The sequence below is a fragment of the Phyllosticta citribraziliensis genome (assembly GCF_038025025.1).
Source record: "Phyllosticta citribraziliensis strain CPC 17464 chromosome Unknown J3D65scaffold_6, whole genome shotgun sequence".
Classification (NCBI taxonomy): domain Eukaryota; kingdom Fungi; phylum Ascomycota; class Dothideomycetes; order Botryosphaeriales; family Phyllostictaceae; genus Phyllosticta; species Phyllosticta citribraziliensis.
The window spans coordinates 832,471-859,950 of NW_027117343.1; the positions used below are offsets into that span (position 1 = coordinate 832,471).

Below are 27,480 nucleotides of genomic sequence, written 5' to 3' on the forward strand. Positions count from 1 at the left end.
TCGCGCAACACAGAAAGTGAGGAGCAGTCTGCCATTCGGGGCAGGTAGTTTGGTGGACTCAGGCTGGAGAACGGCGGCTCGGTCCGCCATCCGCCAAATTTAGATCGCTCCTCCTGCCCTGCAATGCTCAACAACCAAAACACCTGCTTCGTTCCCGACGGCGCTCGCACTGAATCCACTGTTCCACAGATTACGTGCCTTTAGTGCCACGGGAGCGGGGTGCATCTGCGGAGATCTGCAGGCTGCCGGTAGAACGGTGGTAGCGCGGAGGTAACTCCCGATACTGAGGTGACTGCGTCTGGGGAGCATTCGTCCCCTGTTGTGGGTGCGGCTTGATCGACAAGGTAGATTGTCCTTCAACCCCGATCGGAAGAATAGCCTGAGGAAATCTCTGCCCGGCAACAGTGTTTCCTCAGCCTGGCAAGAGTACAGAATCAGGACACGTCGGTTGTGAATCCACCTTTGATTCGTATGTGACCTTGATAACCCTCTTTACGTGTCAAAGACCTCATGGGGTTTTCCCTACTTCTTCTAGAGCGTCTCTCGATTTTAAAAGCGACTGGGCTGACTACTAGCTTTGTTAGAGCTTTTGTTAGTCTAATTAAATGGGAAACATACCTTCTCCGTCACTATCGCCTTCAGACTTATCGGATGACGAAGCTTCGTAAGATGAGGGAGCACATTCCGACGAGTAATCATTGCCAGACGAGGGTTCATCTTCAGACGAGGGTTCGTCGTCATGAAGGGGGGCATATCTGGGCGGATGGGCGTCATCGGGCCGCGAATGATCGCTAGGGGCCGAGTATCCTTCAGAGTCCGAGCTGGACGGATGGGCAAGAGGCGGAAGAGATACTCTCAAGCTATTGTGCAGGAGCGCCGACCCCGCCAAGGGCACTGTTGAAATTTCCTGTGACGGGGCTCTGATTTGAGCCACCACTTACGCCAAGCTGTTAACAACCAAGGCGGAGTATGTCCTGGGGGGAATGTGGAGGTTCAAATGGCAGTGCAAATGCGTTCAAGGAGGATTCCGTCGCTACTGCATCATCTTCTGTGGGGCTAGGTACATACGCGATGAAGACGCCCTTGAGCGAGTGGAAGAGGCCCTCGACCGGGTTGCGGAGCGAGATCGCGTGGCTCTCTACGACTGCGACCGCGACCGCGGCCGCGGCTACAGCCGCGACATCCTTGATCTTCGGCCATATCGCAAAAGTTCAAGAAATGGTGGGTCTTTTGACAGGTGTAAATAGATGTTGAGATCAAAGGGAAAGAAGTGAAGCCGGGTTAGTGGGTGATGGTGATGAAGTCAGGAAGGTCGACGACAACAAAAAGACTTTGGGACTGGCAAGCCGACAAACAAGTTCTACGATTTGTTTGTGGGGGAAAGGCGCAGACGCGTCGATGGCACGCAGAGCGAAGAATCAAGCAGCGACCCGGCACAACAATCACCTTGCGCCGGCGTGCCCGCAACCTGCACCCGTCCACTATCCATCATCCGCTACAACCTCTTCCGTCGCCAGCGTCTTGATCCACCCACGACTTCAACTCCACATCCAGTTCGGCGAGTACAAGAACACTCCACCAGCTCCACCTTGCTTCCTCAACGTTTAACCTGTCCAAAGCAAGCTCTGGGCCCACCAGACGACTTTCCAAGTCGCCCGAGCACCTTACTTCAGTCCGCGGCTTCACAACCGTCAAAACATCCATCCTAAACACGCTGGGCACCATGAATACCAACATCAACCCAGAGTCCGGCTCTGTCCTGGTTGGAGGAAACATGGAGGGGTACCAAAAGCTTGAAGATATAGAGGTTTGTGAAGTTAAAGTGACCTCGAAAAAACAGGAAACTAAGCACACCCACCAAACAGATTTTCGAGGCCCTCGCGGCTGATGACGATGAGAAGGCCCTAAACCTTGCCAAGAGAGCATTGTTGGATCCTCATCTTCCCTTGTACTACAGGTTCAAGTATGAGCTTCTTGCTGCGTCTCTGGAGGGCGGTGATCCATGGCCACATGCTGAGGAGGCCGAGAAGGCGTTAAAGTATTTGGAGGAAGACGTTGAGGACGTGAGTGATAACCTTACATCTCCTTTTGGAATGAGAACTGACCACAGACTAGAATCCACATGAAAATGAAGTCTACCAAAAGGAGAGCAACGAAGCCGTGAGGAGGCTGCACAAAGATCTGGAGATTCTGAAGGAAGACCTCCGTGAGTATGAAAGGAAGGAGGCTGCAGCAGAGCTTGCTCAAGAGCAGGTCAACCAGGGACTGTTCGTCACATTTCTCGTGCAGTCTAGCCCACTCCAAACAAAGCTGGATTTGACCGAACTTGACCAGGGCGGTCTTTCTGTCCCGGCCCATTGGCGTGTCAACCGTGCAGGCACACCCGCTTCAATGTCCGCGGCGAGCATCGACTCCGAGGCGGAATGTCAAAAGTCTGAGGGCGCTCGCGACATGCACGGCGACCTGCCAATGGCGCAGTCTGACATGCCCAGGTCGCCTCTCAAGTGCAAGTCAACGCCTCTCTCGCAAGTTGAAGAAGCTGTTGAGTCTGGGGAAGCGGGCGAGGCAGAGCCGGAGGACGAACATGATGGACAGTTCGACAAGTCCAGGCATCGTTCCAGCACCGCAACGCACTCCGCCACGAAAAAGGGGTCCAAGCTCCCCGCTCCCGTTCCCGTTCGGCTCCGCCCCGGGTGCACGGGCCACTATCAAAAAAGTCTTCACCTCCGCAGCAGCAGCGTGCGCAGTGCGAAGCACCACACCCACCCCACAAAAGGGAGCTCTGTTAAAAAGCAAAAAGATGATGTTGACTGCTGTGAGACTCGAACTCACGAAGGGAAACCCAACTAGTATGTTGATTTCCGCCTTTATTCGGAACTCTGTTCAGATGTCCTGAAACTAGCGCCATAACCACTCGGCCAAGCAGCCATTGTTGAAGAAACCAGTTGCATAATCTGTATATGTACTTCAAATGCAGGTGCTGGCCACGAGTGGACTGCCAAGGTGAGGATGAAGTAAGTGCTGTACCGCTCAGGGGTGGAGTTGCGGCTCATCGCTGGCAGCTCAATGGGTCACGGGGCCATTTTTGGCTTGCAGATGGGAGATTCGGGTGGCTTATCGTCACATCAAGTCCTGCATAGCCTTAACAAATTAATTTATGATTCGCAAACATATCAACATTTTCTCGTTTACAAGGATTTCGCTCAACTGAACGTCATTTCTCTCGCCTACTCCCACTCAAACTGAAAGAAAACTCAAGATGGCGCTGTCTACCTGTGATTCCGCTGCAGAAGTCCCACGGACACTGCAATCAGCGATTGAGACACCCAAACAACAGGATCGGCTCTCACTCTCCACAGAAAGGCACTTCTGAAAATCTGGCCCCTTCTCCGACCCCCTTTCCCAAGCGGACTACGAACTACACGTCAAGACAGGACGTAACACGGAGCAGCCCACACCACCATCACTGATCCACAGACGTCTAGCTCGATTGCACCTAATGGAGCTGCTTCATACCCTGCTCAACCTCGAGACGTCCAGGGGCAGATCAGTCCACAGAAATCTCCCCCTTTAGAGCCAAAGCATATTTACACGGGCTCGGGAAGCTCGCACCAGTCAGCAACGAACGCATCGAGAACGACAGGAGAATCCAAGACACAAGCGCGAGGAGTGTGAGGAAAGGCAGCAGCCATACCGGGATTCAAGGACGGTAGGGAGTAGCGTTCATGGTTCGTGGTGCTGGAGGCCCACGAAAAAATTGCGGACAGGCGACTTGTGCGGACAGAACACCAGATCTCTTTCAAGGCGAGATGGTCATCGAGGGAAAAGCAGCCAGAGGGAGCACTCGGTCAGTCACGGCCAGCCTACCAACGCACATCCGCCGCCTTCCTCGACGCTAAGCACTTGCCATCTCCTCAGTCCAACGACAGCTCCCACCCTTCGCAGACATCGAGAGAGGAGGAGGATGACGAGGAAGACCACGAGCACAACGCAAAGACGAAGAGCTCGGTCGAGCACCAGAGCCAACCCCACATCATCCAAACAGCGCAACAATGAATACCATACCTACGCTATCCTACCTACGCCAACCAGCCAAAGGGCAGCATAATTTTGACGAGACGCACCCACCACCAACCACCAATCACCAACCCAGCCCTACCAGCAAAAATTCCAACAAGCTGCCCAGTCCAGTCCAGTCGCAGCACACTGCAGCGCAGCCTAACTCAACCCAACCCAGCGCATTCGCAGCGAGGAGCAGCCAGCGATTTCGAAACCAACGAGGCCCGCGGACGCAGCGGTCGAGGCGGGTCGACAGGACGGCGGCGGGGAGGGGGGCGTGGCGGATTCAGCGCCCTGGGGAAACGATCGAGAAATAGCGATGGCGATGAGACATGGAGGGCCCGAGAGAGAGGTGTCGAGTGGAACGCGTCTGCCCTTGACTCGCCAACTGCCGATGCTCCAGGAGACGGCTGATTCGGACGGGCTGTGGTGTCGTTGTCGCGGGAGTCCTGCTGGAGGCGCTGCTGCCGCTGATGCTGACTTTTCGCTGCTGCTGCTGCTGCTAGCTACTGCTGCTGCCAAGATCCTCATGCTCGCTGCACGCAATCCCATTCATACTAGAAGGCAGAAGAGGCGGTCTTTAGTATAACGCGTCGGACAAACTTTTTGGAGGAGAAGAAGAAGACGAGGCAACGAAGCAGATAAAGCAATCAAAGCAAAAAGGGGCAAACTTATCGCATCGCCCTCACAACGCCAGCTCTCAAAATACCAACAAAATAAGAAAAAGACAAGACACTTTTAACCCCCGCCGGGAAAGACAAAGACAGCTACCTAGTGAACAGGGTCGTGGACGTGGGGAAGCAAATGATCATGATTTTCTTGCCAACTTACAACTTTGCCGTCGTCGTCGCCCGTGTAGGCCATCTGCGCCATGGGAAGGACGTAGGTGATGGGCGCCGCGACGTTGATGCCGTCCTCGCGCGTCGTGTCGGTGTGGTTGAGCCGCTTGACCGGCCGCAGCGACCAGAGGCCGTCGGCGTCGTAGGCCACGGCCCAAATCTGTAGATTCCTTCAAGTCAGCATGGGACGGAAAGGGGAAAGGGGACGGGAAGGGACGTACGTTGACCACACCCCTCCGGTGCCCTGTGAACAGCAACTCGCGCTCCAGCCACTCGTTGCCGACGCCCTCGTAAAAAGCACACGCGTGCACCACGTCCTCGGCGTCGGCCGTGTCGCAAACGTCCTGCTCGAGCAAGAGACGGCCGTTGAGCGTGTACAACAACACCTTGGAGCCGGCGCAGAGCGCAATATGGCCATTCACATTGTTGATGCGAGCGCACTGAATGGGACGATCGCCAGCACCGACGTGGCGCACAAACTCAGCCCGATTAAGGTCCCACAGACAGATGCGGCCGCTGGCGTCGGCGGAAAGGAACGTGCTAAAGGCGCGCGAGGTGGCGATGATGGTGACGGGCTTACGGTGGCCAAAGAAGCAGACCTTGGGCACCAGGTCGACCGTCTTCGAGTGCGAGATGACGTTCCACACGGCTACGGTGCAGTCGCTGCCAGCCGTGATGAGCGTCTTGCCATCAACAAAGGTTGCGCACGAGATCTGGCCCTGATGGAGGTGCTCCCACAAACCAATCAGCCGTTTGCTGTCCGTCGAGTAGAATCGTACGCTGCCGTCGGTAAAGCCCCATTCCATGTAGCGATCGTAGCTGGGCGGCATGTTGATGCGCAGCGCCGCCGAGCAAAGGATGCGGTCTTGCTTAGGGTGGTGCGTCAAGCTGGAGACGCGCTCGCGCGAATCGAGCAGGGTCATGGGTAGCCGAATCAGACATTCGACCGCGCTGTCCAACCGCTTCAGTCTCGACGAGTCGCCGTGCGAAGGATGAGCCTTTTGAAAGACTTGGTGAGGTGTTTGGCCAAAATTGTGAATGATGCCAATGGTAGCCGTCCGCTCGACAGGATCATCGATCAGGTCGAGATTCTTGGCTCCATGGTACGAGAGGTAGTGAAAGACGTTGGTGGCTTCGACCGCGGCGTCTCCCTGCTGCTTGTAGCCAAAGACGAGGTCGATCCACTTGTGCAGATGCTGCGTCACGTAGGGACTTTCCAGAGCCTCGCGGTGCTTGGCAATGAAGATTTCCGGATCACCCTTGGCCCACGGAGGCAGTACGACGTCGTTGATCCTTTCGCCAGAGCCTTGCTTGACGCCAAAGTTGTACCCATTGATGTTCTTGAGAAACTCGGGCAGGTAGAAGAATTCAGGCGTCAGCTCTCGGACATCCGTCGTATTGTCCCGCGAAGCCGAGTTCCAAGCCCGTTCAATCGAATCAAAGAGACGATCTGCATGGTCGAAGCTGCCGCCTTGCAAGAGCAGATACGACTGGACGAATGGCTGAAGGCGAATGAGGTAGGAGGTAACAATCATTGCCGACGAGTAGTGAGTACCGTAGTGAAAGACAGGATTAGTGCCGTCACTCATCTCAGCAAACGTCTGGTAGCGCTCCTTGAACTCGGCTTCTCTAGAGGGAGTTTGGGCACCCATGGGTTTGGAAAGGTCTCTAAACGTCTTTGGGTCGCTGAGATCGAGCTCCTCGCTCGTATAGTCTGCCAAGACCCAGGGAAAGACGGGGTACTGCGTGAGGTCGTTGAACGTCCTACCAGCCATCGTGTTGACCAGCATGAGGTAGTGGAAGTTGGAAATATCCCCCTTGAGCCACCTCTTGGTAGCAGGGTTCTGAGCCATTGGGTTGAACGCGTTGACCCACTTTGCGGCCATCGTCGGAGGGGCCTCTTCTGGTGTTCGCAACGATTCCAGTCGCCATGCATCCTCAGACTGCAAAGCTGATGGACTTGTGACTTGAGGCGCTCTTGAAATCAACCTTGCATGCAAGTCGTCCCGGAGCTTGGGCGCCATGGCGGTCAAGAGGTAGCTCCGTCCATCGGTGAAGAAGATTTCAATGGCGACGTCGCGGAACAAGAAGCGCCTCTTTGAAATACTAATTACCTCGGACCATTTCCAGTGGCGCGTGCTTTGCTCGCCATTGATCCTCGGAGACTTCTTCTCGACGGCCTCCTTCCCAGAAATCATCTGGACGTAATTGTCGCGCTCCTCTGGCGGCGCCTGCCACACTCGAATGATTTCTCCGTCGGAACGCTGGAAGAAGTCGTCCAAGAGATACAAAGAGTCTTTGCCAAGGATGAGTAGGCCTTCGCATGCCTCGAGACCGACAATTCGGGAGACGTTGTACACGTGCTGGACCTGATCGCCCTGTTGAAGAGACCGCATGACTTTACGATTCTTGTCTTCAAAGCCGTCCTCTCCCTCGTTTGGATTGGACACCAATTCAAAGTCGTCGTCCCCGTTAGAGACAGCAGACGACTGACTGACAGATCGATTTCTCCCGCCTTCTCCGTTGTTTGAAGTTGGGTGCGCGCTTGCAGGAGTAGGACCAGCTGTTTCGGGCGAGTCGATTTGCGGAACATTGGTCAAGAGGCTGAGTCTGTTTTTGGGAACAAATTCCGAGTCTTTGCGTTTCGGCTGGTATTCTTCATCCTTGCTGGTAGTTTTGTCCGGAATGATTCTCAGCCTCATCCTGTTTCGACCCTCAGTCTCGTCTAGTTGCCATTGAGAAACAACTTCGTCTTCAAACAGCGCACAAGGGGCGCGCAGTGTCTGATCAAGCTTTTCCAATGCGGACGAGAGGAACGTGAGGTTGTCCTGCTGGTCTTGCAAGGCTCTTTGGTGCTTTAAGCGCTCTGCAGCAAAGATATTTGCCCGCCAGTGCGTTGTTGACACCTCGTGACGATGCCACACAATATCCGCCGACGACTCCTCCATTTGCCACTGCCTGAGGCGCTCTTTCCTTTTCGACACCCTAGTTTTTGCGCTCTCTTCTGTCTTGCGATTCTCCTCGGTGACAAACTCTTCCCACGTCTTGGACATGGCACCAAAGAAGAAGTTATCAAGTTTTGATCGGTTGCCGTCCAACCACTGGAAAAAGGCGTCATTGTCCATCTCCGTTAGCTTCATAAAGTCTGAAATGAGCTCTCTGTCGCTGCTGGAGTTGGACTGGTGGAAAATCTGAGAGGTCTCCTCAGGCTTTTGCACAAGCATCAGCCTCCAGAAGTCTGCTGCTGCGGCACGCACCCGATTGTTGGGCGACACCAGCTTTGCGTAGAGAAGATAGCACATGAGGCGCAGGTAGTTGCCTTCGAGGCTCTCGGGAGAAAGAAAAATGGTCTGCCAATACGTCATTTTTTGGAGAAATGCAATGGCTTCCATTTCCGACTCGGGATCGTCCAATTCAGACAGCCTGAGTAGAGCAACCCGGAAAAAGACTGTGCGAATGGTAGCAATTGCCTGGGTACAGAGCCGAACGCCCTTCAGCTTGGCAACATCCGGCCGATGCAAGTGGTCCAATACGGTTCCAATAAAGTCCAACAGAGCCTCTGCTCCATTCATGAACCAGCCTTCGAATATGGCCTCGGCCATGTGGAGCGTGTAACGTGCAAGATTTGTGAGCACCCTGGGCTCTGCGAGCAGTTCCTGACGTATTTGCAGCTCAGTGGCAATGGCCTGCATTGTATGGAGGAGCACATAGGACTCGAAGTATGCTTGATGTTCCTGGAATCCTGGTGGCACTTTGAGAAAAAGCCCAAAACCACTAAAGTCTTTTTTGTGCAGCAACTGGTCCAGAAAGACTCCAATGATCAGTTCAAGCAATGCCTGAACGACAGCATTGCCCACTCGAAGGTCTACAGAAGCAGACTTCTTGGGGGACATGATTCCGTGCAGTCGAGCAGCCGCAGAAGGATATTTTGCCTTGTCCGAAGTGATGAGAACGAAAGAGTTGCCTCGTCGAAGCGTCGCCTTTTTGGCATTGGGGCTGCGAGGCGGTTCGATGGAAGTGGTCCGCACAATGGACGGTTGTTCCGCCGTTGCCGAATGAGGGTTAATTAGGACATCTTGGCCTTCAAAAGTCAGAGCGGACCCGCGTGAGTGGAGTTCCGTCTCGGCCGAGACACCATCTGATGTTACAATGACTGGATAGAGGACAAAAATGAGGTCTTGAATGTAGTTTGAGGCAATGGCGTACTCCCGAAAGTGGGCCGACTTCATGTGCACGTCTGCGAGGAATTGGATAATGGTATGGAGGATGGCTGCGTAATCCAAGACCTTTTGCCGCGATGAAGACTGCTTGGGCTCTAAATGGCATTAGGATTGAGATGAGGAAGTGGCCAGCAAACATACCTCTAGCTGCGAGCTCGTTTTCCACCGACATGGACCTCTTGCGCGTCGAGCCCCCAGTCAACGGACCAGATTGCTTGGTTCCACTTTCAGCGTCACCTTGGCTTGTCGCAGGTCTCACGCTGGGCTCGTGCTGCGTGACAATTTCCCTAAGTCCCGTCTCCAACATGGCCGTCATGACAGGGAAAACATCGGGGTAGGAGATGGCAATCTGGCCATTGGCCGAGAGCGAATCCATGAGGTTGAAAAGGTCAAAATCTCTTTCGAAATCGATCTTGCCCACATCGACACCAAAAAGGATTGCAAAACATATTGTCCAGACGGCCGGCGTATTCCACGATGCTCTCAGCCTATGCTTGAGGTTGGTGAAGCCGCCGTCTCTCGTGAATTCCTTGACAAAGTGGGGACCTTGAATTACCAAAAGTCGGGCGAGAATCTTGAAGCTGTTGACAATGACACGGGCATCGTTTTCGGCAAGCAGGTATACCAGCCACTGGAAACGTCAGCCACACTCCAGACTCAATCGAATACACATACCTTGTTGGTGACAGTCTTGGCAAATCTCCCAATGGCGTTGGCGCTTGCATCATCGCACAAAAAGGCCGAATAGGCTTCCAGCACCTTGATTCCCAATTCTTGCCTCGAGAGCTTCCCCGTTGGCAAGGTGCTTTTAGGAGGGACAGGTACAGACGAAGCGCTCGAAGCTGACGACAGCGTAGGAGTGGTGCGTATATGCTTGACGCTGCTGCGGGATCGAAGCGGTCGATTCACCAGATTGCGACCCTCCTGAAGGGCATACGTAATGAACAGGGCCGTTGAGCGTAAAATGTCTGACGAGGCACTACATTGAAGCAGAGATTTGAAAGCGCTCATGAAATGCGGAAAAACGTCATTCGTAAAAGTCTCGCCCTTGAGCGCCTCAAGAAGCCTCTTAATTATTCCTATTCTCTTGTCAGCTGCTGTATTACCAGTGGGTCACCAGGCTTACGCATTCGGGTCAACCGTCTAGCGTTGAACACGTGGTGCTTGCTATCTTTTGCAAAGACCTCAAATTGACGGTAGTAGAGCTTCTGGGTATCAGCTGGACATCTTCTCCAGAGGTCAAAGTCTATCAGCAAAGCTCTGTAAGCCAGGGGATTAACAATCTTTGACTCTTGGGTCTGAATCTCGTCGTAGCCAATGAAGCGCAAAATGACCTGGAGCAGCTCGTAAGAAAGACTTTCAAAGTCAGAGTCTTCAATCGAGGCCGCGCTAGATTTGCCAGATATGAAGCCTAGGCCCAGCTTGTCGCGCAAAAGGGCTGCCAGCACGGCAAACCCATTTTCTCTTTCCATGGCTTCACTGTTTCGCCAGTTTTCGTGGACAGATTCAAACATGATCTGCACAGCCGTCACCAGGGAATTCCTAGTCCGAGCCAGCTCGATGAGCTTGAGTCCTATCGAAGCACAACCCCCAACTCGCCAAATCGCATTGTCCAATGACTGAGGCACAACGACAACAGGCTCACCGGTGAGAACAGCAACTCCGCTCCGTTGAGTGAGAGCTTCATTGATCGAGGGTACAGCGGCGTTGATGGCAATTGCATGACCGCGGTTTCGGGTGTACTCTCTCAGATTTTTGCCAGCATGCTTGGACAACGACTTGACCAACGTCGACTCGTCAATGAAATTTCTATCGTCATCATCCATGACCGAGGTCGGAGCTATGCTCATGAGAATGCGGGATTCTGGAACAATGGCTCCGGCCTTGTTGCGCATAGCAGATAGAATTTCGGACCGCTCATCCTTGCTGGGGTGAAGGCCCTCGTTGTAGAGGTTGAGGTCGGCCGAAGCGTTGTACGTGAGAAAAGAGCCGAGGCAGTCTTGAAAGTTGCCGTGATATCGAGGCCCAAGCTTGTGATATACAGCAATCAGTTCGTCCGACAGCGCCTCCTGGAACAAGTGGAAGGATGCCAATGACAGCTTGGTTGAGACAATGTTTCGCCCAATGTGAGAACAAATGGCGTGAGGCGTGCCAATGAATGCCTCGATAGGAGTGTAACCCGATCGATTCTGAGAAAAGGCATTGAAGCTTTCGGTACTGCTCGAGTTGAGGTTTGGCGGACTGGAAGGGAAATTGCACTTCATTTGCTCCGTAAACTCTCCATTGACGTACAAGGCAGCGCGACCGGGGCCGACGGTTTTTGATCTCTTGTGCACAATGGCAATGTGGTACCAGACACCTTGTTGAAACGCCGTCGACTTGAAACGAATACTCGGCCGCGATGAAGTCACTGAAGTCTGCAGGATCAAATTACGGGAGCCCTTTTCCAGATATACGAGCACGAAGCAGGTCTGGGTGGACTCGTATGCTCCGAATATTGTCGTGTGGTAGTTGTCATCGTACTTGTCTACACGAAGCCAGGTGCTGATCGTGTAACCGCCATGCTGCGAGGCTGGGGGGAATGGCCGGCCTAGTTCCGGCAACTCTATGGAAGCATATCCATGCAAGGACATGTCGAGCTGGATAAATGGGGATTGTCTGGAGGACCTGATGGCCTCCAAAAGGAATGCAGCCACCTCCTCCGACTCGGCGGCACCACGAAAAAGAAAACGAGCGTCCTCGAGGTCGTTGACACCGTAGCTGATGAGGCTCTCGGCCAGTCTTTTGAGCAGAGTGCGCTCCAAAGAGACCTGGGAATTTTGGAAGAGTAAGCGCAAAAGCGTCCTCAAGACGCCCGTCCCATGCGCAGCAAGCTTATTGTGCTCCGACAGGGCAACGACGTGGTCCAGAACCAAAAGGACTGAAATGGATAGACGCGGTGCGCGTGAGCCAGACAAGCCATCTTGGAATAGCATCAGCCAAAGACTGATGATGACGGGAAATATGTCGGCATTCTGCAGAATCTCGTTGCCGCTAAAGAAGCTGTTCAGATGGTCGCGGAGAGCACTGATCAAGGGATCTTCAGACGTAACGTGGACCACGTCACCGTTGTGCTCGACCTGTTCAACGCCGTTGGACTCTGATGCTACAACATCTCGTATGCCGCGGAATATACGAGCCATGTTCTCTTCCCCCAATGCAAATGCAACGAGGCAGCCAAAGAGCTGCTCTTGGCCGACCTGATCGTACACGGTGGCATCCTGAAATCCTCCTCCGACGCCAGTGCTCACGACAGCTTGTTCCAGGGACCTCCACCCATCGTCTTCGACTCTCTTGGAGAAGAATCTGCGATTTCCAGGGTGGTCATTCAGGGCGTCGGAGAGCACGGCCAGGGTAGCCTTGAGGAGCTCAAAGAATTCCGTCTGCTCGTCCTTGGAGAGGGCAGAGGGATTGTAAAAGCCCGAGACAGAGCGCAGGGTGGCAATCAGAGCGTGGAAGCCCTTTGCCTGGCGAAAGGCGTCCTTGGCCTGACGCGGGTCGGGCGAATCTATGAGGAGCTGACGGATCCTCCGCAGGCAGTCACATTGTGTTTGTATTGATTTGAGCGTGGTTGAGGTGGAGCTCTGCGGATGGGCGCCGAGGAGCGAGTCGACGAGGGTATTTAGCTCTCTCAAGGCAGGGCTGGCGGCGCGAGGCGTGACGGAGGCGGGTGCGGGAGGGAGGCGCGGGCCCGCCGGGTGGTGCATGATGGCGCTCCAGCACAGCGCAGTCTAGGATTGTCGGTATGGGTGGAGGAGCATTGCAGGCGGAGAGAGGCGGCGGGAGCGGGTTGGATTGGGCGAGAGGAGGGTCATCTGAGGGAGAAACGTCGCATGTGGGAGCGTGTCAGAGAGTGAGGGTTGGGTGGAGCTGGGTCGGGAACAGCTCGCGTGGGGCGGAGGCGGAGCGGCGATGAGTGGAGCTTGGACGGTGGATTTGCAGAGCAGAGCAGAGCGAGCTGACAGCTGGGTCGAGAAATGAGAGAGTGTAACAAGACAAGAGCAGTTGGTGGAGGTGTCAGGCGGCAGAGGGCGTGTGCCTGATCATCACCACCAGGCCGAATGAAGCTGGAGACGGGCGCGGGAGCGATAAACACACAGCAGCATGCCATGGCCGTGGTCCGTTTCGACGGCAGCGGGCAGGCGAGGAAGTGGTGGCCGTCGGGAGCCTCGTCCCGGGCGCAGGGAGTCGCAGGGGCCGTCACGAGTGCGGTCACGACTTTGTACTGTACCGTCCGGTACCATGGACTCGACGCGGGAGGAGCTTAGCTTACGCGCTGAGGCAGGTACGGATACAGCTCATACAGCTCACCTAGCAACATGAACAGCTCAGGGCAGCTCGTGTCTATTTCGATGCCGGTGGTGGACTCAAGGCACGCAATCCCATCCATCCCATCCATCCCATCCACTCTGACGCCATGGCCGCGCATCATGCCCGTGTCGCTGCGCTGCGCGAGGAACGCCCTTTGGGGGTCGGACAAGGCAGCGCCGCTAGCTGCGGAGAGGCTGGGCGCATGACTCTCACTCGCCGATAGCGTCGCCTTGCCGCCGCCGGCTCTTGATAAAGCTCGCCCCAGCTCCCACCATCTCCCAAGCTCTACTCCTCTCCATCCCTCTCCTCTCTCCCTCTACCCCATCCCAGCTTCGCCGTCTCTCCCCATCTTCTAGCAACCTTCCGCTTCCCCTTCCCCTCTTTCCAGGCCCACAATGAAGGCCGCAGCCATCTTGACGCTGCTGCCGCTGCTCGCGGCAGCTTCCCCGGTCTTCAACACCGGCTCCATCCACAATGACGCAGCCCCCGTCATCTCCTCGGTCAACGCCCAAGAGGTGCCCGACTCGTACATTGTCGTCTTCAAGAAGCACGTCAAGCACGCCGACACGTCCGCCCACCACGCCTGGGTTCGCGACATTCACAGCGCCAGCGTGAGCTCCAAGACGGAGCTCCGCAAGCGCTCGCAGTTCCCCATTGCAAACGATCTCTTTGAGGGCCTCAAGCACACCTACAACGTTGCCGGTGGCCTGCTCGGCTACTCGGGTCACTTTGATGAGGACGTCATTGAGCAGATCCGGAGACACCCTGATGTGAGTTGCCATGTCCGCCCAACCCACCCGTGAGCCGTTTCCGGCCATGCTGCACCCATTTCTCCTCGTTCCGCAACGCTTCCTCCCTCGTCGAGTTTCCTCCGTCGCTCTGCAGCTCCATCTCGTGCGCACGTGACACTATTGCGTCTTATCACATCATGCTGACGACCCTGATTCCAGGTCGAGTACATCGAGAAGGACTCCATCGTGCAGACCCAGAGCCAGGACTACGAGCTCGAGAAGAACGCTCCTTGGGGCCTCGCCCGTATCTCTCACCGTGAGAGCCTGAGCTTCGGCACCTTCAGCAAATACCTATACTCTGCGGATGGTGGTGAGGGCGTTGACGTCTACGTCATCGACACTGGCACCAACACCGAGCACGTCGACTTTGAGGGTCGTGCTCACTGGGGCAAGACCATTCCCTCTGGCGACGTCGACGAGGATGGCAACGGTCACGGCACTCACTGCTCTGGTACTGTCGCCGGTAAGAAGTTCGGTGTGGCCAAGAAGGCCAACGTCTACGCCGTCAAGGTCCTCCGCTCAAACGGCTCCGGCACCATGTCCGACGTCGTCAAGGGTGTCGAGTTTGCCGCCGAACAGCACTCCGCCAACGTCGAGGCCGCTAAGACTGGCAAGGGCAAGAAGGGCTTCAAGGGATCTGCTGCCAACATGAGCTTGGGTGGTGGCAAGTCCACCACGCTCGACCTCGCTGTCAACGCTGCTGTCGATGCTGGTATCCACTTTGCCGTGGCCGCTGGTAACGACAACGCCGACTCGTGCCGCTACTCTCCTGCTGGCGCCGAGAAGGCCGTCACCGTCGGTGCCTCGACCCTCGCTGACGAGCGTGCTTACTTCTCCAACTACGGCAAGTGCAACGACATCTTTGCCCCTGGTCTCAACATCCTTTCGACCTGGATTGGCAGCAAGTACGCCACCAACAAGATCTCGGGTACCTCGATGGCCTCGCCCCACATTGCTGGTCTCTTGGCCTACTTCCTCTCTCTCCAGCCTGCTTCCGACTCGGGTTACTCGGTTGCCGACATCACCCCCGCCAAGCTGAAGAAGCAGATCATCAGCATCGCCACCGAGGGCGCCCTGACTGACGTCCCCAGTGACACCACCAACGTAAGTTGTCTCCTGAGACTCAATTCATCAATTGTTCTAACGATATGTAGGTCCTTGCGTGGAACGGTGGTGGCAAGTCCAACTACAGTGCCATCGTCTCCGAGGGTGGCTACAAGCTCAACCGCGCGGACAGCAAGGTCCAGCTTTCTCTCCCCACGATGGAGGATGTCGAGGAGGAGGTCGAGCTTGTTGGCGAGAAGGCCAAGGCCGGCTCCAAGAAGGTGCAGGCCAAGCTCGAGAAGCTCACGGAAAAGTTTGAGGACTTTGTGGCCGACGAGATGGACGAGTTTTTCAACGACTTCAAGCAGCGCATGAGCAAGGCCCATATGGAGTAAGGTAGTTTACCGTCATCCTTTCGTCTATGGATAATGTGAGGGTCATTGCTGGTCATGGTGCACAGAGAGAGGGAGCGACAGTTTTGGGTACGGAATCGTTTTCTTTTTTCCGGGATGGAGAATGGACGGATTGGGATCTTAGGTACATGGCATTCTTTGACAGCATAGACTGGACTGCAGCACGCATGGCCATGTGCGGCGAGTCCGGCAAGGTAATGCGCATTGCATTTTGACAGGAAGCTCTTGCGGATACAATAGAAGCTTTCGTGCCGTGTCGTGGGTTCCGCATGAAAGTATAAAGTCTAAATGCGCCTCGGCGGCGGTGAACATGGTTGGAGCGTGATGTGTGCTGGTCGATCAGTCAGTCAGTCTGTCGGTGGTGGCAACGACGAAAGTCAACAAGCTCAGCTGCCAGCCAGCTGCCAGATAAGCTGCTGTGCACGCAACCAATCAGGGCGTCTTGTGCACCGCCTTCTGCCCCCCGGGATATCGTGATTTTCCTCGGCTACCCGCCCGGTGAGTTGTCCTGATGGATGAATAATGACTGGGTGGGAGCGAGGGAGGCTTGCAGACGCGCTGCTTGTGCTGATAGAGCGCCTGCTATGCTCACGGCTTCGTGGTGTTGTGCTTGTGCCGTTTGCAGCCATCGTCGTCGATGGGAGCGTTTGTCATTCATGAGGGTGTCTGCAATTGTGCTGCTGGAATGCGTGCTGCTCTACGTGCGATCATGTACGCAGATTGCGTGCGCGTTTCCCCCTTTTCCTACCTAGAGGCAATGCGTTCACTGCATACTGTAGGTAGAGATGTACCATGTTTAGCTCCCTGCCGTCTATCATCTCACCATTATCATCTCCGTCATCGTCCAAGTCGTCGACGCAATCCATCGCCCTCTTGGCCGCATGCCTCTCCCCAGAACCCCAAACTCAATTCCCCCGGCTTGGTTAGCTGCTGCGGGCACCCGTGTCGGTCGGTCGGCCAGTCGGTCGGCTGAGACATGTCGTGCAATGCAGCACGTCGACCAAGCCGCGAGACCGAGACATTGGTTAGGCGCGCCGGCACGTGGTGCGCTGTGGATGTCGCGTTTGCTTTGTTTGCGCGCCGCCTGCCGTTGCACTTCTTACTCTGTGTTTCTTTGCCTGGTGCGAGGGATTGAGTGATTCTATTTTGCCTCTGCTTTGTTCCTGTCATGCTGGGAGATGGCAGTAGGTACATGTAGAGAGCGCCAACCCAACCAACAACTGATACCCGCCCGCCCGTTCAACGGTACGACGACACGCAGATGTTTCTGGCAAATGACTCGGGCACCTGCATGAAGCGGTGCGGGCGCTCAACGGTCAACGCGCCGTCTGGCACCTTGACATTCTTTGACAACCTTGACGCATCTGAAGGCCAGACAGACAGTCAGTCAGTCAGGTGGCGCTGCGCATTCTTGACGAATAACCTACCTGTATCGCAGCCAGGGAATATCAAAAGGTAGGTGGGGTTCTTTTCGACTGGATGGTGGGCACGAGACCACGAGACCGCCACGGGACACCCGGGCACACACGCCTACCCCCCAGTTGAGGTCAACAAAGCAAAGCGTCCCTCGTTGGCTCTGTCCTTGAGCAGGTACGCCGACGCATCGCGCCCTTTCTTCATCCCGCCGCTACACCAACCAACACCGCCGGGCCGGGCAGCTGGACAGGACAGGACAGGTCTTTCTCCCGCACCGCACCCGCTTGCCAGGTGAGAAGGAGCACTCGCCTCACGCGCAATGCACCTTGCTGGCCTCCATGGCACCTGATTAGCGACGAGGCGGTGGCGAGCGGTCGGGCAGGCTGGCTGCCACACTGGTGGAAAAGAAGAAGCAAGCGGTAAGATGCCTCCATGTAGCCGAAATTGACTTTGTGGTCGGCCCGGCCCGCGGTTTGGTTTCGGTCTCAGCGTGGACTGGGGCCTCTCGCGAAAGAAAGGGAAGGCTGGCATGTGAGGTGAGGCTGTTCGAAACAGAAGAGGCCTCAGGCAGGTAGGTGTTTTGGCGACGGTGTTTTTCGAGCCTTTAATGTCTTCAAGAGCTTGGATGTCTGGACGGGTTCGGGAACGGTCTCGCTCACGTTGGTTTCGAGAATAGCAGCCTCGTTGTGGATAGACCCCCAACGCCTGCTTCTCGACGTCGAGTCTTGACGGCAGTCTCGCTCAACGTCGACGGCAATCTCGCCTTGTGTGCGCGCTCACTTCTTGATTCGGATGAATCAGGGCGTGCGTGGAAATTGTCTGGAGCAGTCATGCTTCGTTCCGTCCTCCTGCTCAGTCTCCTCCTGTTCTCTCCCGCGCATTGGATTGGACATCATTTGCCTGATTCTCATTTTGAATATTCTTGGGCCCCTTGGACGTAACCCGCAACCAGACGCTGCGTCCAAGAGTACAACGAAAGCTTTGTTCCCTGCCATCGTCGACTCGAGAACGCCGTTCGTCGATGCTGTCGCGAGCCAGCAGCGACGCCGGGACCCGCCTGCGTCATGCCAAGTCGTCTTCGTCGACATATTCCAACGGCTGTCCAGCGAGTCCCACCCGGGTCGACCAAATGGATCCGTTCATCGTCCGCGAGCAAGCCACGGCAGCCGCTGTGCAGGCGTATGAGCGAGCCTGCGCCATGGAGCATGCACGGATAAGAGAGGAGCAACGCAGTCTAGAGCTCAGCAGAAATCGCAGCAACACTAGTCGCCGGTCACACGGTGGCTCCCAGGGCTCTCACTTTCCCGCCAGGGCCTCGAGTCTTCGACAAGCCGGTGAATCTAGCGCCACGAGAAGACGCACCTCGCCGAAGTTGCGGAGAGTCAGTGATGAGAGTCAACCGCAGTTGATCATGGAACAACCTCCTCCCCGTTACACCCTTGTTCGTGATCCTCCGCCACCTGCTCCGCGTCTTTCTCTGGCGCCGGATATCAAACTGCCTGTATCCCCTGCTCCACCCTCGCGTGCGGCGCCCTCTGTACCGTCTGTCGCGTACGCAAACACACCAGCGACGCCGGCACCGAGGGAGGTTCGCAAGTCTCGTTCAATGTACAACTCTTGGAGCATTGGACTGGGGACTCCTCGAGACAGACGCCACGACGTTTCCGTGGACCTGCGTCGCTCTACCAGCCACCGGGTAATCGAGAACCAGCCGCCCGCCAAGTCAGGATTCAGTCCTGGCAGCGTCAGCCCTGAGAAATTTGGCAAGGCAAGTGTTGAAGAAGTTAATGCATCGCGGGACAAGTATCTGCAGGATTACCACAAGGGCCGCAAGTTGAAGACCAGACCGTCGTTTATCCTGACGCCGTTCAAGAAGCGCCAGGACAAGGAGAAAGACCACACTGTTCTTGCGACGCCCAGGGAGTGCGCCTCGCCTCCTCCTGATGCCACTCCCAAAGCCGTCTCCCCGGTCGAAGGCACGACAAAGCATGAGAAGGAGAGGTCATTTTCCAACTCCTTCAGAAACAAGTTCAAGCGCGTTTTTCGCAAGACTTCAAACCCAAAGGCGTCAAATCTTCCTGTGCAGCAAGTCGACGCCTCGAGGTCTTACTATGGCGACTCAGTTTCGACATCTCAGCGAGAGGTGTCTGCTACGACGGAGCGAGTCGGCTCCATGTCGGACGACAGCCAAAGAGTTCCCTCGCATCAGCGAACGACCTCTGGTGCATCATTGCCACTTTCTCACAGGTCGAGCGCCGGAGGCTCTGATGGCGACGTTAGCAAGTCCCGTGTCACGAGCTGGTCTAACTCTTCTGCTCCGGGTAGCGTCACTTCTCGCGACCCAGGACGGCTCTCTATGATTCCCGAAAACGGACCCGGGACTACAAAGAAGCGTAGTGGATCCTCCATTTTGGGCAGGAGTCCATTTAGGCGGCCTCTGCATGCTTCACCCCAGGCAGCGTCAAAGGAGCTTGACACTTTCGATGTTTACTCGGCGCTCAAGTCGAGGCTGGAGAAGGCTGGATTGGACAGCAACATCGACCCTGACCTGCACCATCCGGAAAAGGCCGCCAGTTCGAAGAATGAACGCGATACGCTACCTTCTCAGAGCCGGATGAGTTCGACGGCTTCCAGACTGTCGCGTGCCACCAGAGCTACCATCCGCGCCGTTACCCCTGAGCGTGGTTTTCGCTCGCGGTCAAAAGAGAGAAACGACATGGCTTCGGTCCCGATGTATGATGAATCTCTCGGCATACCAAAGCCCAAAAAGTGTCACGAGCCAGAGGCATCAGATCCGACGGCTGAAGTTCCCGAACTCACTGTTCCTCGCACTCGCCATCCACAGCGTGCCGTCAAGGCGACGTTGCCGACGCAGGAGCAAATTACGAAGCGCAAGCATTTGGCCGATAGTCGTTGGAAGACACAACTAGAGCAGGGTCAAGCTTCCGGCCATCTCGACAGTTCTGGCACCATCTCAGCTGAGGAGAATCCATATGAGCTTACGCGGTTGAACCAACCCCCGAGCCCAAGTAAGACCATTCCAACGCCACCACGCAAGTCGAGCAAAAGACCCTTCGAAGCAGCCGAACTTCTCAGAGCGTCCATTGTCTCGCCGAGCGTCTACTCCAGAGACTCGGCTGGCAACTCGCCAGTTCGCAAACCCAGCACGGCAACCATCAATGGGCCTCCGGGCATTGCAGTCATCGTGTCGAGCCACTCGGCCAAGAGCTACACGCTCGGATCCTCACCCGATCGCTCGAGGGCAGGCAACGTAGAGCGCTCGGCGCAGTCGAGCCGCGACTGGAAAGACTGGCTCAGCAGGGAGGTTGCTGATTTCGAATCCGACGATGTCGACGTTAGTATGTCGGAGGATTGGCTTCTTAAGCCCGCCGCTGGCCACCAGCGCGAACATGCGCAGATCAGCGAGGACGACGAGGATGCTGTCGTTGCTCCCGCCAGCCAGAGATACGCTTCCAGCCCCAACCTGCGCTCGACAATTGTAGCCCCTGCCTCGCGCTCCGCGTCGAAATCGGACATGCGTATTTCCAAAGGCGCGACGTCTTTCCCGGACCTCGACTTGTCAACGCAGCAGCCGCGGCAGCGGCCTCGATTGGCAAAGAGCTCGTCGACGCTGATGAATGACCGCTTTCCTGTGTTGCGGACGAGACGCAATGGCAGCGCGACGACTAGCTGGCGCACCCAGTCGAGCAGCAGCTACAGCTTCCACGGCGAGGCGAAGCGCTCGTCGTCGAACCCGGTTCTCCTTTCGCGGCCGCCGTCTCAGGCGCAGCAGCGCGTGCAAGAGCAGCACGGTAGGCCTGAGCACTACCATCCGTCGCCTCCACTGCCGACTTTGGCGTCGACCTCGGCGGCAAAGGAGAATCACCGTCCTGTACGCCACCGCGACGAGGCTGCTGCCAATGCCGGAAATGCAAATAAACACACTGGCTCGCTCAACGGAAATGCCGCTACCGCGCCTGCGTCGCTGAAACTCCAGCCGCGCTCCTCGCACTCGAGTCTGGCGCCGTACACGACGAGCGCGCAGGACGCGGCGGCTGGCCTCCCGTTTGCTGGCCCTCCGCCGCCCCCGGCGCCCCCTTTGCCCAATTTCTCTTCGTCGGCCTTTTCCTCCTCGTCCGTTACGCCGTCAAATGGTACTGCGCTGCCGTCTGCCAGACACGCGAACGCGGGTGGGAGTGGGAATGGGAGGGAGAATGGAAATGGATATGGCAGCGTCAACATCGGCAACCCCCTCCGCTTCCGCGCCGCGCTCGCCGCGTCGTCGGCCTCGGGCTCGCCGTCGCCGTCGCAGGCTTCATTGAGGTCAAAGGCGGGCTTCGTGGGCGGTGGTGTCGGTGTTGGGCACGCGCGCTCGGCTTTTGAGCTCAGGGGCCACGCACTCGGGCAAAGTCAGGCCGCCGGATATGGAGGCCACCCCAGAGGCCCGGCCGTGACGGCGCGCGTCCGCCGCAAGCCGCTGAGCAGCAGCGCGAGCACGTTTGGCACTGTGGGCACGAAGGGCACCATGACGACGATGGGGATGCAGGGAGGCCCGCGCCTGTCGATGGGCAGTGGCGGCAGCAGCGAGACGATGGCGTTTATCATGCGCGGTCCGTACGGAGCCGGAGGCGGCGACGTGAGCTCCAGAGCCAGCGTCAGCGTCAGCGGCGGCGAAGAAGAGGCGGACGAGACGGAAGGATTCGGCTACGGCGTCCATGACTACCCCGGCGGCGGCTTTGCCTACGGCTACGGCTACGGCGTTGCCTACCACGACGCCTCTGGCCACCCTGTGCCTTTTGCTTCGTCGGTGGCGGACGGCTCGGTCCCGCAACTGCAGCAGCAGGGTCCGCTCAAGGAACGCCGCAGCATGGGGCGGCTGTGTGGAGCGTTTGGTCCTTCTACGCATCCTCCTCCTCCTGTCCCTGGATCTTTTGGCCCCGCTGCCCCGGCTCGTCTCCCCGTCGACCGCGTCCCGACGCCTTCGCCCATGGCGTCTGCTTTTTTCAGCGGCGGCGGCGCCGGTGGTGGTGGTGGTGGTGGTGGCAACAACAACGGCAGCGTCACTGGCGGCCAGCGCTTGGCCGAGAGGTGGTTGAGTGCGCGACAGGTGGGTGGTGGTGGGAGTGTGAGTATGAGTGGTGTGAATGGTGTGAATGGTGCGAGGCAAATGAGGAGTCGCAGTCGCACGGGTAGTCCGGCGTTTGTTTGAGTTTGAGTTTGTTTGGCTGGTGGTGTGTTGGTGGGGTGACGTGACGTGGAGCGGGTAAGGGGGGAGGAGAGGAGAGGAAAGGGGGGATGGGGGGGATGATGGGATGGATTGGCGATGGGCACGGCGCGATCGAGGTAACTGAAGTATCCTTTTGTTTGTTTCTGGCGTCTGCTTTCTGCTGTTGCTACTACTATTACCAATACCACTGCTACTGCTACTGCCTTTTCTTGTCTTCTTGTTATTCGTTCTCCGCTTCTTTGTGCTTGTTTCGTGCGTTGTACTTTGTCAGGTCGAGTGGAGTCACTCAACGGAGTCAAGTGCAGCACCGGTAGCAATTAGAAGAAGCACTCCTTTTGTCTTTTCTGAGTTGGCCAGCGGTTGATTTCAACTGCAATCGACTATCAGATGGCAGAAATGCGCCTTTCATGAAACCCCTCGATGGTCGAAGATCTGTGTTCGTTAGGTCGCCTGCTGACTTGACTGCCTGGAAGTAAGGAAGGAATTAAAGTGAATGGATAGAGATGAAGGATTTCCTGTGTTCGCAATGTAGTGGATAACTTCCGTTGGGAAGATTCTACGTGCGTGTACTTATGCTCAACGCATCTGATTTCACTCCTTCCACCACTCCCCCCCCCCTGCGCAGTGAAAAGACTCGCCGTTCAACGCGGTGCTAGAGCCGTTCCACCGCAAACCATCGTTTATTAAATGTCTATAGACGTGCGCCGAACCAATGGCAACCTGGCGTCGAAGCTGCCGTCAAGGGGGTATCAAGGTGGGTGAAAGGGAACCAAAAGACCAGTCCAATACACGAGAACGCCGTTTTACCATGCCTGATTTTCTTGTCCCATGGTTTCTGGAATGGCGACTGATGAATGAGGGAGGGAGGGAGGGAGGGAGGGAGGTTGCTTGGCTACGCTTGCGCGCCCTTGGGGTGGATGCTGTGTTCTTTGGTTTTGCTAAGGATGTGTTGGAGCGCCTCGGAGACCTGTTTGCCTTGTTGTTCCATGAATTAAGAGTCGAGATCGATGAGGTTAGGGATAGGGCCGTGGTCGTCACCGTCATCTACCATTCGTTGTTGCCTCCCGGCGCGGCAGTTGCTGGCTTCTCCTCCACCTCCCACGAAACGGTGTACACAATCTCCCTCGGCTCGCACAGCTTCACGTGGATGCGGGCGTACACTTCAATATTGAAGCTGGCGCATCGGATCAGGACGTCCGCGAGAGCCGTCTCCTTGCGCAGGACGCCGAGGTTCTCGGCGATGAAGTCCGACACGTCGTCGATGATGCCCGAGTCGGCGCCGGCTGGGATCGTCTCGCAGAGGAAGGGGATGATTTCGACGACGGCGTCGATCTGTTCCCTCTCGTCGCCGCTGCGGAAGACGTGTTCGAAGTTGCGGGCGGCGATCTCTGGGAGCCCGTCCACGCAGTAAAACATGCCAATCGCGTGGATGTCGGCGTGGTCGAGGAGCTGGTCGGCGAAGGGCACGTCGGTTTCGTGCAGGTCGTATTCGCCGAGGTAGATATACTTGAGCATGGCCTTGGCCGTACTCGGGCTCAGGTGCGTCATGTCGACGACGCCCTCCTTCGCCTCCTGAGGATCTGGTCAATGATCTGGGCCGTGGCGGGGGCTTCGACTGGATCTCTGTTGAGGACTTACCTTCCACTCGCCGTTGAGCGCTGTGAAGAAGAATGCGCTTTTCTCGCACAGAATCGTCTTATGGAGGTGGTAATCCGTGCCCTCGGTGCGGACTTTGACGTCCGAAAACATGCGGCCCTCCCAGAGGCTAAGTAAAATGTCAGACGCGCTCAGGACTGGCGGATGCAGTAGACTTACCACAACCTGCGCTCATAGGGGATGTTGGAGTTATATTCGTGTGCGGAAGACATGTTTGTGTAAAAGTTTGAAAATCGAAGTAGATATAAGTGGTGAAGTTTTGAAGATGGAGATTCGATGTCGGCGAGCGTTGGTTGTAGGGGGTTGTCGGGAGTAGACAAGTGGAAAGAAAGAAACAGAGCGACCTTGCAGAGCGCGACTCTCTTTAAATGCCTGGTCTGCTCCTAGATCATCCCCAACACTGCTGGTGTCAATTTTGATGGTACCGCCCACCGTCGGTGCTCCGACCAGCGCCCATCAACGAGCCACGAAGACTTCGGATTATACGTTCGGTTTGTTGAGCTGCGGCTCCCAAGGTTGGTTCCACCCAGAACTTTCAGACCCAGAGATGGGACTCGCGACGGCTCTGTGAAATCCCCCTGGTCGATCTAAAGAGCCACCTCACCGTCATTCTTCGTCTCCTCGGCAGGAAACATCGAAAGGGCGAGCCCGAATTCGCGGATCCAGGCGCGCCCCAAATGAAGAACTCTGAACAAAGAGAGAGAAAAAAGTAGGGAGTTTTCGAAGGTGTTTTGAAGAATCCTGTCAGCGACCATGCCTTTAATAGGCAGCAACCAGCCACTAGATCTAAATCCAGCAGCGGGTGTCGCGTGAGCAATTCTGACGTATTGTTTTCGGTCAATTCTCCGCCAACCGATTCTCTTGCGCCCGCTCAGCCGCGGGCCATTCCCGCGCCATCGTCTGAGTCACAACGGAAACACGCAAATCCCGTACAAAAGATTTCAGGCGCGTCATCCATGGCGACAACAGATGAAGAAGAAGCGAGATGAAAGAGAAGATCTTAAAAGTCTGAAGTAAATATGGCGAGGATCCCGTGACATATCGTAAATACCTCCGTTGCTTTCTTGATTCGTTTCAGTTGGTCCACAAACAGTTACGGAAAAAAGTCGAGCGATAGTATGAAGAAGTAGGGGGTGGAGCATCGGACAAGTTAAAAAAAACAAGTAGTAAGACAGGCGGTAATATGAGACGGTGCGGCTGAATCCTGGACAGAGCTGACCAAGGAGTTCCACTGAAAACATGTGGCTCTCGCCAGGAACCGGAAAACGCTGTGCTCTCCAAGCACTCGTGCGCATGCGAGGCCCGCATATACAGCCGTGGACAGCCTTTTGGTTCATGGACGGATCATTTTCGCTATAATGAGTGCCACCAACGCTTAGTGGCCGTTTCGGAAATGATTTGACCAACAGAAGACGCATCTGTAGGCAGAGGACAATTTTTCTCCATGCTCTTTTCAGATACCTAGCGGGGACGGCGATGCATGACAGACGGGAAGGAAATTGGTGGCCGGAGTTGTCTTGATGCGCGGCGTGGCCAGCAGAAAAGAAGACGCACAGTAATCTTTTTCACGGAGCCAAGTGAAGCCCGTTTTGGGAAATAGAAAGACCAGGTCGCCGGGCGCTGATGTGAAGGACAGAAAGGTTTCTGGCAGGCGAGAATTTCTCTCTTAGACTGTACTAGTTGGGTAAGCAGTTGCTGCGGCATCCAGATGTTTGTTTGCGCACACTCGGCCACGTACTTGACTCCGCATCAAGCATTTGTCCGCGGTTTAGTGGAAATCCGAAACGAATTGCTTGGGCGAGAAGTTAGAAGGCAAAGACCGGCCGCAGTCCGGCCAGACGGGATTCGGCACTCTGACGCAGAACATCATCAGGATCGCCTTTGGAGTGCTAATGACACACGATTGACTGCTGTGAACGAGGGAGGTCGAGATCCTTGACGAATTCATGAAATGACTAGCCAATCGGGAAGCTAGTTTGACGCGCTGTGACAGATCTGAACAGTGCGGCAGAGTGATGCAAAGAGAAGCGGCTGGAGCGGGACCAGTGAAACGCATCTGACGGCCCGGAAACCCTATTGCTGTCCTTCAACGCCAAGATGCCTCAGCGGATGTGGGTCCAGCTGACTTGAGGAGAGGATCGTGACCCAAACGATGCATGAGAAGCATTAGACCGTTGGAAAGTGACTGAGAGATGATGAGCTGGATGGTAAAGCGGAGTACCGGTCTTGCGATTAGAAAGTGCTGAACGGACAATCCCGCGCTAAGCAAAACGTTGTCATGATTTGATTGCCGCGTCGGATTGTACCTTACACGAAGACTCAGTGTAAGACATGAAGATCCATGAGCAACTTGACGACATGCTTGCGTGGCTCATGGAAGCGACTTGTAGACGTGGCGACCCTCGCTGTGCTTGAATGGAGAGGCTTCCCACCAATTCTGCTGATCACTGTAGCTTCACGGCATCAAGCCGGGGGAAAAATGCACACCTACCCAATCAAACATCAAAGACAGCGCAGGCCATGACAATAGAGGACGAGAAACTGTGCCACACAAGGGTACTGTAACCTTTTTCAGTATCGGAAAAGGCGGGGAAACATTCGCGAAATGGAACATCTAACAGAACATCCGCCAGAGACGCTTGGACATGAGCATGTGCAAGTTTTGTTGGGCCCGTGTACTCAGTTCCGCGCTTTGGACTTTCAGTGACTCACGTCTGCCGCGAGGCCTTTGGATTCTCTGCCCAAGTGACAGTGCGGGTGCAAATGATAAAGCCATTGCGGTTCTCGAGGCTGCCGGACGAATGAAAAGGCGGGTACGAAAGTCCTTTGCTCCCAAGTGCAATGGCTATCGCTTGCGTGACGCTGCAGTGGTGAGAGGAGTGCACAAAGCGCTCAAACGCTGGGGTCGAGAAGATCTTCGGGAACAAGGAAGGCCAGCCGAGAGGTTTTCATGGTCGACCCTGCTGTCCAGCCATGGAGCAGGTACAAATTCAGTCATGCATAACGACTGCGATTCTTTGGGACGGAAAAAGTTAACGACCATTCCATCGACAGAGTCCAGTGTGGCCGGATCCAGCGCCCAACGAGTGGAGTCGGTCGAGCACTGGTGAGCGCAGGTTTTGCAGACGTAAGAGTGACCAGGGATAAAGCTCCGAGGGATTCAGCTGTTCTATCGGAGTCAACCACCATTTGCGTCGTAGTCTAGGATGCTGCAGTGCAGGTTTCATGCTATCAAGGCTCACACCAACAACAGTGTGGAATTTCAGAGTCGCCACCGTCGACGGCTGGATTGGATTGGTGGTGTCTGTCGATCTACGGTCGCAGGCTTCCATTCGCTGAATCGTTGGGCTAAGCATCAGCAATCAAGCTCGTACCGCATGTTGGGTGCGAGCGGAGATACGGGATTCCTTGAGGTTGGGTTGTACATGGATGAGGTGCAATCGAAGGTGGCCACAGGTCTGACAA

The 27,480-nt window shown here is 55.9% G+C and overlaps 5 protein-coding genes and 1 non-coding gene across 6 annotated transcripts; 3 read left to right on the forward strand and 3 right to left on the reverse strand.

Annotated features, from left to right (window-relative positions):
* Nucleotides 1-983: 983 nt before the first annotated feature.
* Nucleotides 984-2,850, forward strand: J3D65DRAFT_603087 (uncharacterized protein; the record flags this gene model as incomplete). The annotated part of the gene is made up of 6 exons (XM_066798182.1): nt 984-1,221; nt 1,248-1,280; nt 1,330-1,562; nt 1,583-1,807; nt 1,866-2,063; nt 2,116-2,850. 6 exons carry the CDS (start codon nt 984-986, stop codon nt 2,848-2,850), a joined length of 1,662 nt encoding a protein of 553 aa, XP_066655201.1.
* J3D65DRAFT_t78 lies at nt 2,808-2,928 on the reverse strand. Its single transcript has one exon. It is a non-coding gene; the product is annotated as a tRNA-Leu (tRNA).
* Nucleotides 2,929-4,720: 1,792 nt separating this feature from the next.
* Nucleotides 4,721-13,041, reverse strand: J3D65DRAFT_363562 (uncharacterized protein). Its single transcript, XM_066795661.1, has 5 exons — nt 10,245-13,041; nt 9,794-10,197; nt 9,260-9,749; nt 5,120-9,213; nt 4,721-5,058 (listed from the first exon to the last, which is right to left on the reverse strand). Exons 1-5 carry the CDS (start codon nt 12,862-12,864, stop codon nt 4,831-4,833), a joined length of 7,836 nt encoding a protein of 2,611 aa, XP_066655202.1. The 5' UTR covers nt 12,865-13,041; the 3' UTR covers nt 4,721-4,830.
* A 708-nt stretch (nt 13,042-13,749) lies between these two features.
* Nucleotides 13,750-15,993, forward strand: J3D65DRAFT_624238 (vacuolar serine protease). The gene is made up of 3 exons (XM_066800228.1): nt 13,750-14,238; nt 14,419-15,363; nt 15,414-15,993. Exons 1-3 carry the CDS (start codon nt 13,864-13,866, stop codon nt 15,696-15,698), a joined length of 1,605 nt encoding a protein of 534 aa, XP_066655203.1. The 5' UTR covers nt 13,750-13,863; the 3' UTR covers nt 15,699-15,993.
* Nucleotides 15,994-17,908: 1,915 nt separating this feature from the next.
* J3D65DRAFT_363668 (uncharacterized protein) lies at nt 17,909-22,397 on the forward strand. Its single transcript, XM_066795663.1, has one exon. The coding sequence runs from the start codon at nt 18,154-18,156 to the stop codon at nt 22,339-22,341; it is 4,188 nt and encodes a 1,395-aa protein (XP_066655204.1). The 5' UTR covers nt 17,909-18,153; the 3' UTR covers nt 22,342-22,397.
* A 1,006-nt stretch (nt 22,398-23,403) lies between these two features.
* J3D65DRAFT_603091 (uncharacterized protein) lies at nt 23,404-24,227 on the reverse strand (the record flags this gene model as incomplete). Its single annotated transcript, XM_066798183.1, has 3 exons — nt 23,404-23,931; nt 23,998-24,124; nt 24,175-24,227. The coding sequence occupies 3 exons, from the start codon at nt 24,225-24,227 to the stop codon at nt 23,404-23,406; spliced, it is 708 nt and encodes a 235-aa protein (XP_066655205.1).
* Nucleotides 24,228-27,480: the final 3,253 nt, after the last annotated feature.

Bases quoted from the DNA above. Each gene is read 5' to 3' on its own strand.
- J3D65DRAFT_363668 (XM_066795663.1), top strand. From the start codon at position 18,154: ATGCTGTCGCGAGCCAGCAGCGACGCCGGGACCCGCCTGCGTCATGCC.
- J3D65DRAFT_363562 (XM_066795661.1), bottom strand. From the start codon at position 12,864: ATGCACCACCCGGCGGGCCCGCGCCTCCCTCCCGCACCCGCCTCCGTC. The intron at 10,198-10,244 runs GTAAGCCTGGTG...ACAAGAGAATAG, and splicing joins TAGACGGTTGACCCGAATGC to GAATAATTAAGAGGCTTCTT. The intron at 9,750-9,793 runs GTATGTGTATTC...TGACGTTTCCAG, and splicing joins CCAAGACTGTCACCAACAAG to TGGCTGGTATACCTGCTTGC.
- J3D65DRAFT_624238 (XM_066800228.1), top strand. From the start codon at position 13,864: ATGAAGGCCGCAGCCATCTTGACGCTGCTGCCGCTGCTCGCGGCAGCT. The intron at 14,239-14,418 runs GTGAGTTGCCAT...CCCTGATTCCAG, and splicing joins AGATCCGGAGACACCCTGAT to GTCGAGTACATCGAGAAGGA. The intron at 15,364-15,413 runs GTAAGTTGTCTC...AACGATATGTAG, and splicing joins TCCCCAGTGACACCACCAAC to GTCCTTGCGTGGAACGGTGG.